Source organism: Coniosporium apollinis, assembly GCF_000281105.1.
Source record: "Coniosporium apollinis CBS 100218 chromosome Unknown supercont1.113, whole genome shotgun sequence".
NCBI lineage: Eukaryota > Fungi > Ascomycota > Dothideomycetes > Coniosporium > Coniosporium apollinis.
In genome coordinates, this window is record NW_006913375.1 from 1 (window position 1) to 13,937 (window position 13,937).

Sequence of the window (13,937 nt, forward strand, 5' to 3'; positions counted from 1 at the left end):
GACGCTTTATATTAGTTATATAAAGTGTCCCCTAGCTTTTAGAAAAAAAATCCTAAGAGTTAGAAAAGTTAAAAAAAAAAAATAAAAAGTTAGTAATTTTTTATATATAACACTTTACTATTACTTTTCCACCTTTTAGGATTTTCTTTCTAAATTTTAGGAGATACTATATATAAGTTATATATCGCATCCTCTAAATTTTAGAAAGAAAATCTTAAGAGGTGGAGAAGTCGTATAAATCGAGTCGTCTCTTATATAAATCTATACTAGTGGCTTTTAGACGGCAGGAGTGACTCTATGCACCGCTATAGGCTCGTGCTAATGCCAAGGCTACCCCTGCAAAAGTCTGAGTCGCTAACTGAGATAAACAGCATCCCATCTCTCATTTCGGCTCACTTTGCTGAACTCCGTACTTAACACAACCGCAGCCAGTTCTAAGACCTACACCAGGAACTGCGCGCTGCACCAGTACCTATCACTCTAATTTGCACATCAGCTTTTTGCTCGTTACCGGTTCCTGCCCAGCGACTCTCGAGATGCCGCATTGCGCTATTCTTAATCCAACGGCATGTTGAGTCGCCGTCCGCCGCAAAGCGGACCAATTCCGCCCCTACAGCGGCCCATTGCCGCGTAAGATACAATGGGTGCATGATCTTATTTTGCCAAGAGAGACGCGCATTGGCTGCCTGGGTATTCTACCTGCTATCGTGCTAGGTAGGTCTAGGCTCTTGTGTCCGATGGATAGAGTTGTAGTCTAGAACGTCGCGATTGCTTTTGCTCGTTGCTTCTGGGTAGGTCTCCCTCTCCTTAAGCTTATCCACGAGGTTGGGACAGTTCCGCGTGTGGCGTCGATGCAATGCAACTGCCGCACCTACAACTAGAGCTTCAAGGATGCCGATGCTCGCGGACCCTCCGCCCGCCACTCTCAAGAGCTTTAGTGGTGCGTTGTTCCTATGGACCTATCAACCCTGCTCTATACTATTGTTGTAACATTGGCTTTCTTGCACCTTTCAACTCCCCGCCCTCATCTCGTTATCTGTTTCAGCTGGCTTGTGGGACAGAAGATTTCCAAGATGGCTTTCCGCAACAGCAAAGACGATGCTGAGATCGCTGGCTTTCCGTCGCATGGCTCCTCGCGAGAGAAGGATATGGCCCAGCGGAATCCTAGTGTGTCGTTGGCGGTACCGAAGCGTACAATGTCACTTACCGACTGCATTGGCGCCGGATGGGTCATCTCTCAGAGCTGGGCAGGTCTTGGTGCCACGATGGCATTCAGCATCTATCAAGGGGGTCCGGTCACGATCGTGTACGGCATGATCCTCATTCTGTTCACGATGGGATCGACAGCGCTCTCATTGGCAGAGCTGTCCGCTCGGTATCCTACGTCAGGTACATACACTTCCCACAAGGAACCTAAGATGTTCGGGCAGTCAGCGCTTACAGCTTGATATCTAGGTGGTCAATATCACTGGACGGCGATACTATCTCCCTCGAGGTTTCGGCGGAGTACAGTATGTGGTCGTCCTGAGGGGAATTCTCCTGTTGCAAGCCCTAACATTTGTCCAGAGCTACATTTGCGGTTGTATTAATATGTTCAGCTGGATTTCGATCAGCGCCGGGGTGTGCATCCTTCCATGCCAGATGATCACGGCCATCGCAACCTTTTTCCACCCAAATTACCTCTTCGAAAGATGGCACATCTTCCTCGAGTTCCAGGCATTCAACATCGCGTTTCTGCTTTTCAACATCTACATCATTGAAAGGGCACAATGGATCCATACTGTTGGCTGTAGGTCTCAGAGCGCTATGAAGTTGTTCCTCTCTGACCTTGTTCAACAGTTGTTGGGTCTATCACAGCTGTTGTTGTTATCTTCGTCACTTGCCTTGCCACCTCCGCTCCGAAATCTCCCTCGGAATACGTATGGACTCACTTTGTGAACCCCGACAGTGGCTGGCCCAACGGAGTCGTCTTCTTGACCGGCCTTGTCAGCCCTAACTATATGTATGTTGGCATTGACGGCGCTGTCCATCTTGCAGAAGAGTGCGTAAACGCCGCAGTCGCCGTGCCCAGGACCATCGTTTTGGTCATTGTGGTAGGATTCCTCACCGCCTTCCCCTTTGGAATCGCGATGCTGTACTCGGTGACGGACTGGGAGGCGATCCTCACGACGCCTACGGGTGTGCCGATCTACCAGATCTTGTAAACAAGCCCCCTTTCACCACCCGACATACTTGTGCTGACACGATCCACAGCCTGCAGGCCACCAAATCTGCCGCTGGCGGCACTGTCCTTTTCATCATGATGCTTGTATTCGCCTACTTCGCGCTCATTGCCTCCATGCAATCCGCATCACGATTGACCTGGTCCTTTGCGCGTGACGACGCAATCATTTTCTCGCGCTTCTTCTCCCGAATCCATCCGACGCTCAATGTGCCTGTATGGGCGCTTCTCTTCAACTCCTCGGTCATGTTCCTCCTTGGCTGCATCTATCTTGGCTCAACCACCGCCTTCAACGCCCTCATTGGGGTCGCCGTGGTGTTGCAACAATTGGGCTTCGCGATTCCTGCTGCCCTGCTCATGTATCGGAGGCGTGCGCCAGAGTACTTGCCTCGCAGGGTGGGAAGCTTCTTCACGCACTTCAATCTTGGTGCCTTTGGCTGGGTATGCAATGCCGTGACCGTCGCCTGGGCGATCATCATTCTCATTTTCTTTGATTTCCCAAACGCTATTCCAGTCACGGGCCTGACGATGAACTACATCCCTGCCGTATTAGGCGGTATGGCTGTCTTTGGTATTATCAACTGGTTCTCACACGCCAGGAAATACTATTATGGACCGGTTATTGATGTGGAGCACTTCAAAGAGCAGACAGAAGGGATGTGCGTGTCAGTGCAAGAGATGCCATCAAGTACGGTGCATTTTTGATGGAAACAAATATGGTGTTTGCAATAGCACTTTCCGATACATATGTATTCCTTCTGTGACAACGCATAGTGGACACAAGTGTGCGAATTCAGCATGCGAGTGCATATCTCCTCGAAGGAAAAACGACCTGCCGGCTCCCCCACCACCAGCACCCCAGAGCAATCCTCAATACCTGTGTCGTAGAAGAACGGCAAGTTGAAAGCCTACACACCTGCGACATCATACCCGCTATAGGGCCGCGCACAAGATGCCCGTTAAGTTCCGCCGGAGCATCCACTACGCGGGCGAGAGATCGCAGATATCGGCCAGCGGACAGCACTGGAAGACGTGCGCGTACCTCTCCCAACGGCTTATCAATACCGCTTCCCACCTGATCACCTACCCCTCACACCTAATGGCCCGGCGCCGAAGGCAACTCCGAAGATGTTGAGATTCTACAAGACCATGATGGTCGAGGCAGAGCAGGCTGGCGAGATAGTGATGCTGGCGAGACAGTCTTCTATATGTATAAGAATTCCCCTTCCTATTAGAGAGAGGAAAACGAATAGAATAAGATGATGATAGTACTATCTTATATTATTATTCCTTCTTGTTAACATCTTTATTCTCTTTTCTAACTAGGAAACACCTGTACTTCCGCTAACTAAGCTAGTATATTCCTATACTAGCTTAGTAGAACTAAATAGAGCTATCTAAGCTCTACTTTAGTTCATTCACTTGTTATCGCCGGATAGGGTATGGGGAGTCTTCCTTCACAGCTTCCATCCTTTCGCCCTTGCCAAACTAGTCTCTTGTCTGACAGCCAAATCCTCAATGATCTCCTCACTGCCTCCACCAACTACCATCATCCTCAGATCCCTACTAATTTGCTCGACAGTCGCGCCCACTCCACCCTTCTGGTAACCTGCTCCACCCAGAACCTGCTGTGCCTCTCTTGCCGCCATCTCCAGGATCCTACCTCCTTGCACTTTCGCCAACGCAATCTTTCCTGCAATGGTAGGAGACTGCCATCCTAGCGGCTCGCACTGAATGTGATAGGCGATTTGCTCCAACCACGCCCAGTGCGACTCAACATACCGGGCCAGCGTGGCCAGCTTGTGCCTGATGATCTGGTGCGAGATGAGAGGTTTGCCAAACGTTTCCCGCGTGTGCGCATATTTGAATGCCGTAGAGAGACAAGTCCTCGCTTTCCGGTTACAGCCTATGCACATGACGAACCGCTCGCGATTGAAGTTCGTCATGATGTACTTGAACCCCTCGTTTTCATTGCCCAGGAGATTCTCAGCAGGGACCTTGACGTTGTCGAGCCCGATGAACGAGGCGCCGCCGGCGTTCTGTCCACTGTTGTAGATCTTGCGCCGGCTCAGGCCGGGGCTGTCCATGGGGATTACAAGCACGCTAATGCCCTTCATTCCAGAATCTGGCGGGCCGGTGCGGACAGCGGTGGTCATGTGTGTCGCCCATGGAGCGCCGGTAATCCATTTCTTATACCCATTGACGGTATAATACTTTCCATCGGAGCTCTTCACAGCAGTAGTCTCGATCCCGCTGACATCGGAACCGCCGCTTGGCTCCGTGATACCTAGGCAGAAGCTGGTTTCCCACGTAAAGAGCCCCGGAAGCCACTTCTGCTTCTGCTCTTCCGTACCATGGTGGTAGACCGGTGGGATGCCGATAACTGAGGCACCCGCTAAGGAGCTCATCACGCCGCCTTCGACGCGTGAGGTTTCGTCCGTCATAACCATGAGATGGAAGATGTCGAGTTGGTCAACTGGAATGCCAGCAGGATCGGGGACATCCTCTGGGCGGCATTTGGAGGGCACATCTGAGAAAGGGATCTTGATCATGCGTTGTGAGTAAAGTCCAAGAGAATAGCGGAGGCAAGCATTACCCCAGTGCGAGCCCATTTCAGAGCTTGCTCCCTTGGAGCTTCACCCTTCTCCTCCCACTCGAGGGAGTATGGAAGGACATTGGTATCGATATAGCTCCGGATATACTCTCGCAGTCGTCTGTGGCTATCGTTGTAGTATGGTGAATGAAGCGAATTGTACCAAGCAGGTTCAGCCCACGGTGCCAAGTTCCCGAAACGCTGCTCCGTCGAGGCTGCCTTTTTGGATGCTAAAGTCATTGTGCTTAAGGCTGGTGCGGTGAAATCACTCGAACCACAATGGCATCAAGGTATTGCTGGATGGTTTATGATTGCTTGTCAGCTGTCGGTTCCGCGTTGCGAGATACCGAAGTGGGGTAAGTATACAGTACTGTACTCGCCCGAACCTCAGGCAGAGACGCGAGTTCGCCATTTGCAAAGTCCGCTCTTTCATAAAACTTTCCACTCCACACCAGCACGCTGTTTACAGGCAATCGCTTCTGTCGTCTTGTAATTTGAAAGCCTAGAAACCCAACTGCTGTTGTCTCCTACTGACTACACCCCAGAACCCGATCGATCTTGATCGTGCATTTACTCTCCCCGCCGGAAACTATTAGAATCACGTGCCGCCTCTTTATAGTTACGTTAATCTTGTTCGAGAGGCTGCAATTATTGAAAAGCGGTTATATCCAAAACGCGCAGCGCGCAGACACAGAGTTACGGCGTCCTCACACCTAGCGCCGCCAGCCTTGCCGTGAAGGCTACAAGGTTACGACACTTGTCGACGCTTAGATCCTACTGATTGGACTGCCAGAACGCATCCAGATCCCGAACAAGGTATGGGAGGTCGGACCAAATCCTTCCATCCTCCGTCACCGCAGTACGCTCGTCGGAGCCCAAGGACCCGAGCTCCCGCGCAAGTATTACTTCTGCGGCCAGCCGGTCCTGCGCTGGGTGATCTGCAGGTATAATGCTGGCGGCTCGAGCGAACGTGTACCAGAGGATGTGCAAACTAGCCTCAATTTTCCAGAGCGGCTGGAGTGGGAAGCGGTCAAGTATGTTGCGAATTCCAGAGCGTGCGGTCACCCAGAGGTCATTGTCTTCAGGGTGGGCGCCCAACGCTGCCGACAACGCCGCGCTATCGACTCTTAGCCTATAGCGACCATCGAAACTGTGGCGGCGCTTGAGCTCTCTATCGTCGATCTCTTCGTCGTTGACTATGGTGGAAGAAGCAATCTAAGCAGGGTTTTCTTTTCTTTTTCGATGTCCTTCTTCTTTCTTTTCCTCTTTTTGTGCTTCAATAAAAGAGGTCAAGCTGAGAGGTAGTGGTCTTAGATGCGAGAAGTGAGAGAGTGTTGGAGATGAGAAGCAATAGGTGTTATGTTACCTGTAAGGGGAGAAAGGCACGCATAGGTAAAGCGTAGGGCAAAATCTAGAGAGGCTAAGCTAGTCTAGGAAAAGCCTATGTAGAGCCGCTCCTAATAATCCAATAGGGCTGCGCGTAGCTACAGCTTCATGCAGCCGCCCGTTCAGCCGTTTCCTTAGCTGAAATAGTAGCTATAAGGATTAGCAAGCTCCGGGAGAGGTATTAGAGTGAATCAAGCGAGGCAGAACTGGATCGCGTAGGTGAGACATAGAATTGTCAAGCATTATTTTCTGTGAATACCATTGCTCCCTGCGAGCCGTTGGACTATTCTACATAAGCATCGCGAACGCAGTCGCCGCAACTAGAACCAGCATTCCCGCACTATACTCCGACACCGAAGCAGCATTCTCATTCCCCGATAAATTCTCGAGTTGCGCATTAGTCAGATAGACGCCTTTTAGACATGAGAGATGCGCATCTGGTGATTCCAGAGCACCTTGTGCTTCGCTGTTAGGAGAGAAGAAAACGGTCAGGATGAGATTGACCGCGTTGAACATGTGCGTGGTGGAGTTGGAGTACGCAGTGCCTGTGTCGTTAAAACCGTAGACCAAGGCAAGTTCATTGGTTTTAGGAAGCGTGGGGTGACAGTTGCTGCTTTCGTTGTGCGATTGTGAGGGTGGCGTGGGGGCCTCGTCACCAGTGATTGCTGGGAAGTTATAAGTATGTGTCTGATATCAAGATCATTCTTTGGTGTACTTAGGATTCACTTACGAACAGCATGTAACTGGCCCCATGACGTTTGTCCTGTTACGGACCTACATGGGTCTGCAAAAGTATTCTGCAAGCCCATCTGTAGCCGCTGACAAGCTTGCTCAACCGACGCACTTTTGTTCTGTGGCTGGGCCATGATCGTCTTTGCCTGGGTCAACAGAGCTCCAATGCACTCGTCGCCGATAACATCGCTACAGGTTCCTGCTTCGTTCTGAGGGAACTCCGCGCTGTTGTTATAGAGAAAGACGGCACAGCCCTTATAAGGGAGACTATCAGCTGCCAGCTCTAGCGATGGAGGCGTGCCGAGATAGAAGTCTTTCTCGATGTTGCGCTTCACTGGGTCGTTTTGGTCAATATTGTCGTAAATATGCGTAGCGATGGTCCATGTAAGGTCGTTCTGACTAATAGTGGTAGGGATGGAGACCAGGCCTATTCCCCCATACACGTTGTCCGTAATTCGGCATTCAGCACGCGTAGTGTCATCACCCGTCAGTGGACAGTCTACATCGGCGCAGGATCCTATGGCATTGCCGTTGACATATTGTGCGAGCGTCGAGGACGGCACAATGCTGAGAAGCGAGAAGAGGAAGATTGAAAGCATAATTGTTAATTTGGGTTTGTGTTCAGATTGTGACAATTGTGGGAATAATGCAGATGCTTAAAAGAGCTCAGCGGTTCGTGAAAGCAAACAAGAGAAGCTGTTAGCAAGAGCGAGATAGATAACGGGCGAAGTTGAACAAGCAGGTGATAGTCGCTAAGAGTGGCCTGCAACTTCCCGACGTCATAGCTGTAGCGACTAAGACAAATGAGTTCCGCGGAGAGAGAAGGTTACATTCTTCAGACTACCAAGCCATTAGAAACGGGCTTCAATTAGACTCCCAAGGCTGTTTCACGTTCGCTTGTTGGTGAAGTAATCCTAGATAAGTTCGTGAACCTTGGAAAGTCTTCGCTGACCTGCGCCAAGTCACGATCGGACCGACTCCGTGGGGACGAGCGGGCCGAGCGGGCTTGTCCGGCAACCAGCGGCAATCAACTGCAACCACACGCACCGGTGGTGCTTGCAACCTTCAAGCCTTGACTGCAAGACACCAGCGTTGGTAAGACTGCAAACGGTAGCTGCTAAGTGTTTATACTAAGCTTTTCCCGCCTATGACGCACGGGGCGTTCCACTCAGGTCGACTTCCCACGTCCGCTATGCCTAGACTTCCGCTTAGACGTCTTGAGGCTTTCTGTAGGATTAATATCCAATAAGTTAGCTAAGTCTACGAAGGATTATTTAGTCTAACGCCGAGCCGTGTTTTGAATGAAGCCGGACTTGACTCGATACAGCGTATCTATAGAGTATCTAGGGACCACGAAGAGGAATCTCTGTTGTGGAAGCTAGAGTTTATCTCTGCAGAATATCATTCTTTGTTCAGCAAAGTCCTCCGATTGCTTCCGATTGTTTTGAGACGCTGGTTTTCAACTCCAAACGGTGTACAAATTCACTTTCTATAGCTGCCTGCGACATACTTTACTATCATTCCTTCTTGGGATTGTAGAATAGTACCTGCAAAGTAATTCAAAGAGCGAGGAAAAGATAAACCTAAGATCATCTACTTTAGTCATGTAAATTATATGCGGTATATTGAATAGAATCAGGTTCGAGATACAAGCAGGACCCAAAGTAGTTGTTGCAATGCAAACTGGGCAATCAAGGCACCTGATAGAGGAATAGTCGATTGATTTATGTCGCAAGATCGATCACCGCCTATTTTCGAGGAAACTAACTAATTAATGGGAAGCTAATACAACCCAACTGCAGCCTGCGGATATTACCAAGCTAGAGGGTAGGGAATATTTTAGGAATCTTAAGATCCTTCGAGCTTTATTATAGGATTTCATATTAAAGTGGTTACGATAGATATTAAAACCTTAATGCCACGTTGTTATCTCGACGCTACTTTTCCTAACGCCAAGTCGAAGACATTGCGTCCAAGGCATCCGGAAAAGACATAAGGCAACTAGTTGTCCTGACACTTACTCCCAGTCTGAATTCTTCCTCTTAGTTCCAATCAACTGCTAGCTCAAGTACCGTCTTTGCTCCCGATAGTCTCTTTTCAATTAGTTCTATTTATTGGTAACAGGATACATCATGTCCGTCGGCACAATTGTATCATTCCTCGGCACGGGTATAGGCCTACTCTCGTTCATCACATCGAACTTTCCCGAAAAAGACAATTCGGGGGGGTCAAAGCTGGCATTTGCAGTGGGCCTCGCTACTAACGGCCTTACGAGTGCTGGTGGCGATCTGCCGGACGTTCGCCTCTTTGGTGAAGGAGGCACTTTCCTGGGAGGCACTTATGACCCGGGCCACATTAACGACGGTGCCGCGGGTGTGCCCGTTAACGTGGGCTAATACGGTCATGGATATCAGCAGCCAAGTTACGCCCTCTTTACCGCGAACAATGACGCTATCTGTATCGCGTACGGTGGTCTCCTGGTGTTGATGCGGGCGACCCCGCAGGTGCCAGGAACTTTTGCGGCAAAAATGTAGCTAGTCCGTTGGTCCAGAGGCCTCGGACCAGGACGGACCGACTAATGAACACCCTGGTCCCTCCCCTCAGTCTCTCCAGTTACAGAAGATTCGTGTGGTTTCTCGTCGACAGCAGCAACATACTTCGAGTCCTTCTCGTGCGCCTGACGTTGTCGCCTCTTGAAGCTCGGTTACATACCAATCGAGAGACTCTCAGCAATTGAGACCTACCATGGCGCTTCTACTCGCACCGTACAATGATTCCATGCGGTTGGGAATGGGGTTCAATTCGTATACCCAAATCATGTGTATTGATCAAGCCGTCGAGATCACAGCTGGCAACACGGTCACGGCTCGAGCAGAAAACCCATCCCAAGTGAGTTCGAAGGATTTGATGGGTAAGTAGCGCAACTAACTTCGGTCAGGTCGTATCCTATTCCTCGCGGTTTGTGGAGAAACTAAGCGATGTGGTGAATTCCATGAATATCTCCTACGGCTCCTCAATCAAGAGAGGAACAGTCGAAATATCAGGTAATGCGAGCTCGGTGGACGAAGACAAAATCAAAGCGTCCGACCTCAACGCGATAGTTGCAGTGAAGGTAGTGTATCGATCCGAAGAATTGACTCCCGGATGTTCAGGCACTTACTCGCAAAAACCAAGGTCGTGAATCAAACTACGACCCTTACGGATAGTTGTCGGTTCAAGCCAATCGAAAGAATGTTACCTGATTCTCCAAGATTCAATGAAGTATATGGAGATTGCTACATATCTGGTGAGTGTGCGTCTCCACGTGTCCCATCATCTAATGCTGATGGACATTGTAGGCTTCATCGAGGGAGGGCAATTTACTGGCATTATGTCAATCCGAATCCTTGACCGAAGCAAGGTTGAAAAAACTTCAGCTTCGTATGGCAACAGAGACTTTGGCAATAGTGGAGTCCCTGCTGAAATTCTTTTCCTAGGATCAAAAACGCTGTAAGCACTGGCAGCAAGGGTGATTTTACCCTGAATTCCTTCAATGTCGCCGCGGACGGCTCGGGAAGCGGAGCTTTGAAAGACACAGAAACGACCATCTCTGTCAGCTGGATGGGGGGTGGCCAAGTAAAAGATCGTAAGCTATGAACTAGAGCATATTCAGAGACCGGATTCTGACTCCTTGCAGCTAAAAAATCATGGGACATGGATTCAATGTTCACGGCCGCTGCAGCTTTCCCGGCGCAAGTAGCTAAGTGCCCTCAGCGGACATGGTGAGTTCCGCATTTGGCGTTACGCAGAGAATAACCAATTTGACCACATTGTAGGGCAGTCCTGATCAAATATAAAGCAAACCGCAGCTTTGTTGAGTGGTCCGAGAACAAGAAATTTACACCGCTGGAGTACGAAAACATCAGCAGTTTCACAGGAGAGCTTTTCGAGAACTTCATGGAATATAAACTTCTCCTGAAGAAAGTCCAAGACATGCTTCAAAACCGAGACTCCTATGAAGGTGAGTGACGGCAGTGATTTCGAGTCCGCGCCTGTTCGAGCTGCTGATAACGCAAAGTCCAACCTGACCGACATAATGCGATCACCACGGACGTGCCAACCCTGATAGCTGTCAGGTCGGCAATGCACAATGAGATGAACAAGATCGTGGAAGCTGTGAGTTCCGGTACTAGTCGTATCGGTTAATCGTAGCTGATGTTCTTGAACAGGTCGACGTGCTTGCTAAGGATCCTGGCATCTTGAAGCGTCAAAAATCGAATTATGAGCTCCCTACCAATACCCTTGTCAGAAGCATTTTGCTTGAGGCGAGGCATGGTCGCTTCAGCAGCGCCCATCCACCGGAAGATGACAAGACCAAAACCGCTCCTGCCGGGAACGCCGGGAAGTCGAACGATTCGTCCAGCGAAGCAGACGGGTTTGAAAAAGTGCCACGGCAAGCCATGCCCGGGGGTCCAAAACCCACTCGAGAATTTGATTTCGGTTCCCTTACAGCACCAGAAATCTGGAGCGACCTATTGCCTCTCCCCAAAGCAGGTCACCTGGCGCCTCCGGCCCTGACCAAACTGTACCGTTTACAGCAGGGTTTCCTCCTCCGCCAGAGGCCGACAAGAAGCCTGAGACTGAGGGAAAGTCGGACAAAGCACCCGTCGCTGTAGCGAATCCAGAGCCTGTTAAGCTGAAGATCCACGCAGCTAGCTGGGGCGGCGCTGATGTGACCTCGCACATGGATCGCCTCATTAGCGACGATCATCAAACGCTAACACTTGACACGTGTAAGATCAGCATGGTTTGGCTTCGAAAAGACGTTCAGCATCTTGTACTCCTACTCTAACACTCCAGAAATGTTTGTCTTGGTTACGCGGAGCACAGTGGGGTGCAGAAGATCACACCTACCGCAGCCAGCGAGAAAGCAAACATCAAGAGGGTCGGAACTGCTCCGCGACGAGCAGGCAGCAATCTGTACCTTATCGCCGTACTCTACGGTGATAAAGTCATCGCACTGCCGACGGTGTATAAGAAGATCCACAAGGCGGCTGAAAGCAAGCAGCCATTTCCCGTCTCGAATGCGTTCTTCAAAGGAGATCCGTGATTTGGTGTCCAGAAGTCCTGCCACATTTATTATCAGACGGAAGAAAATGGGCCTATCAAGGCCGCGCACGGAAGAGAGAATGGCAATATGATTGTCCCCTTTTGAGTGCCGAGAACCGTCTTTGTTCTTGTTAGAGGTCTCTTGTTTGTTCACTATTAGAACCAATGCAAAGGGTCCTTGACTGTCAATACTACTCTGTATGGCTCTCTCCTGCATCTTGGGATAATACTGCTGGAAATCCTTTTCAATGAGAGCGTGAACAGAAGCACGTCAAATCCGGGAAGTTTGGCAGATTGGCTCTCCGGGATGCCGAACGAACAGTGCCAGATCCAGAACGCAAACTTAATCCAGAACGCTTCAACACGAGTCAGGGAGTTTCTGTTGCATAAAAGGATCATCTTGTCAATTCGGTACCCCAATGCACGCTACGATAGTTGCATGGATGCAAGATGCTAACAAGAGGTGAAGCTAAGCTTCAGGTCATGTGACACTGCTTGGCACTAACTCAACCTTAAAAGTTTATTCAGCCAGCCACGCCTAAGCCATCAAGGTGCGCGTTCGCTTCTTGACAACGCCAGTTTTGCACCCCAGGCTTCAGCTCTTGCTTGTTGAGGGGTTCATCGCGTCAGAGCCGAGAGGCTTAACACGTGCTCGTGTTTCTTCTTTCGAGGACTAACGGACCCTCAACCTAGTCCGTCAACATTCCAGCTCTGCTGGATCTGGTGAGGAATAATGCAGCACATGTTACACAAAACGCGCCCTCGTCGCCGGACCAACGCAGGTTAGGAGGGCTCGACATAGCCAAGCTTCTCACAGACGCCGAGCTGAGCAACCATGTCTATTTGGGGCAGACAGATCTAGCCAACAATAGCACCCACATCATAAGTCGGAATATCAAGATGCACAGACTGAACTTTGCTCGCCCAGGCTGCAGCTGTCGAGCCAGGAAGCAGGGGTCTTGTGAGACTAAGACAGTACTCTTGCCCCGGCAAGCTCAGCTCCTTAAGCCACCATTTTCGCACTACTCCGGCCGCTACTGTTGACACTCGAGCAGCTTCTCTATTGCTGCATCTCGAACGATATCGAGGCACAATATCGCCTCCTCTCTTTGCAAAGAGCTTACCTTTCCGGGCTCCAATCGCCAGCTCTCGGCTTTGGCGAGAATCACTCGAGAGTGTCTCTTTCTTGTCGCTCAGTTAGTGCAAACGTCCTTAAAGTTGAAGGTCGGGTTTCTTGGCAGTTTAGATCGTTTCATGACGTCTTTACTATAAATTGTCCCCTTCCGCTTTTGAGTCTGATCCTTCAAGTTCTCAACTTGAATCTTCAAGTGCTGCTACTCTTTGTCCTTTCGCCATCTTCAAAGTGGCACTCTTTATTAACACCCAAACAAAATAGCAGATACAGCAAACCCTTCTCATCCGCAAAATCAAGAGATCCCGCCACATATCCATTGGGTCTAGATAGGCAAGCGCGAGGTTCAGACCTCAGATGTCAGTGCTCGAAATCCGAAGAATCTTAGCACGATTACTACCATGTTTCGGCAAATCCACACAGCCTTCGCTGAATGGCTCAGAGTCGACAATGATAAAGAAGTCGACGCTATGCAATATACGATCCGACACACTTGACACCTACGTCACCTACAGGGATTCATCAAATCCCTAAGCGCGCCCTGAAATATGGCACAGCACCTTACAGAGACACTGCGACAACAACTTGCCGCGCCTGTAGTGCTTGATGCTACTTGAAACCTAGGCGACGGACAGCTATGTACAAAACAAGTAAGACTTTAAGGAACCTGCTCTTCCTTGCGAGCCAGGCACATAGTCCATCCGCTAATCGTTCCCTTAATATTACAAGCGTTCATCGAACTTTGCTCCAAACCCCATTCTCCTTTACACAGTGAAATACTACAA

General features: G+C 49.9%; 5 protein-coding genes across 5 annotated transcripts; 3 read left to right on the forward strand and 2 right to left on the reverse strand.

The window, feature by feature from the left end:
- Positions 1-1,073: 1,073 nt before the first annotated feature.
- Positions 1,074-2,926, forward strand: W97_09326 (uncharacterized protein; the record flags this gene model as incomplete). The annotated part of the gene is made up of 5 exons (XM_007787187.1): positions 1,074-1,389; positions 1,456-1,511; positions 1,567-1,789; positions 1,840-2,200; positions 2,254-2,926. 5 exons carry the CDS (start codon positions 1,074-1,076, stop codon positions 2,924-2,926), a joined length of 1,629 nt encoding a protein of 542 aa, XP_007785377.1.
- Positions 2,927-3,678: 752 nt separating this feature from the next.
- Positions 3,679-5,054, reverse strand: W97_09327 (uncharacterized protein; the record flags this gene model as incomplete). The annotated part of the gene is made up of 2 exons (XM_007787188.1): positions 3,679-4,764; positions 4,818-5,054. The coding sequence occupies 2 exons, from the start codon at positions 5,052-5,054 to the stop codon at positions 3,679-3,681; spliced, it is 1,323 nt and encodes a 440-aa protein (XP_007785378.1).
- Positions 5,055-5,588: 534 nt separating this feature from the next.
- Positions 5,589-7,531, reverse strand: W97_09328 (uncharacterized protein; the record flags this gene model as incomplete). Its single annotated transcript, XM_007787189.1, has 3 exons — positions 5,589-6,010; positions 6,542-6,865; positions 6,979-7,531. The coding sequence occupies 3 exons, from the start codon at positions 7,529-7,531 to the stop codon at positions 5,589-5,591; spliced, it is 1,299 nt and encodes a 432-aa protein (XP_007785379.1).
- A 1,533-nt stretch (positions 7,532-9,064) lies between these two features.
- W97_09329 (uncharacterized protein) lies at positions 9,065-9,328 on the forward strand (the record flags this gene model as incomplete). Its single annotated transcript, XM_007787190.1, has 2 exons — positions 9,065-9,159; positions 9,208-9,328. 2 exons carry the CDS (start codon positions 9,065-9,067, stop codon positions 9,326-9,328), a joined length of 216 nt encoding a protein of 71 aa, XP_007785380.1.
- Positions 9,329-9,677: 349 nt separating this feature from the next.
- Positions 9,678-12,021, forward strand: W97_09330 (uncharacterized protein; the record flags this gene model as incomplete). Its single annotated transcript, XM_007787191.1, has 11 exons — positions 9,678-9,821; positions 9,871-10,047; positions 10,107-10,218; positions 10,271-10,352; positions 10,409-10,557; positions 10,609-10,693; positions 10,748-10,932; positions 10,990-11,087; positions 11,141-11,346; positions 11,430-11,702; positions 11,772-12,021. 11 exons carry the CDS (start codon positions 9,678-9,680, stop codon positions 12,019-12,021), a joined length of 1,761 nt encoding a protein of 586 aa, XP_007785381.1.
- Positions 12,022-13,937: the final 1,916 nt, after the last annotated feature.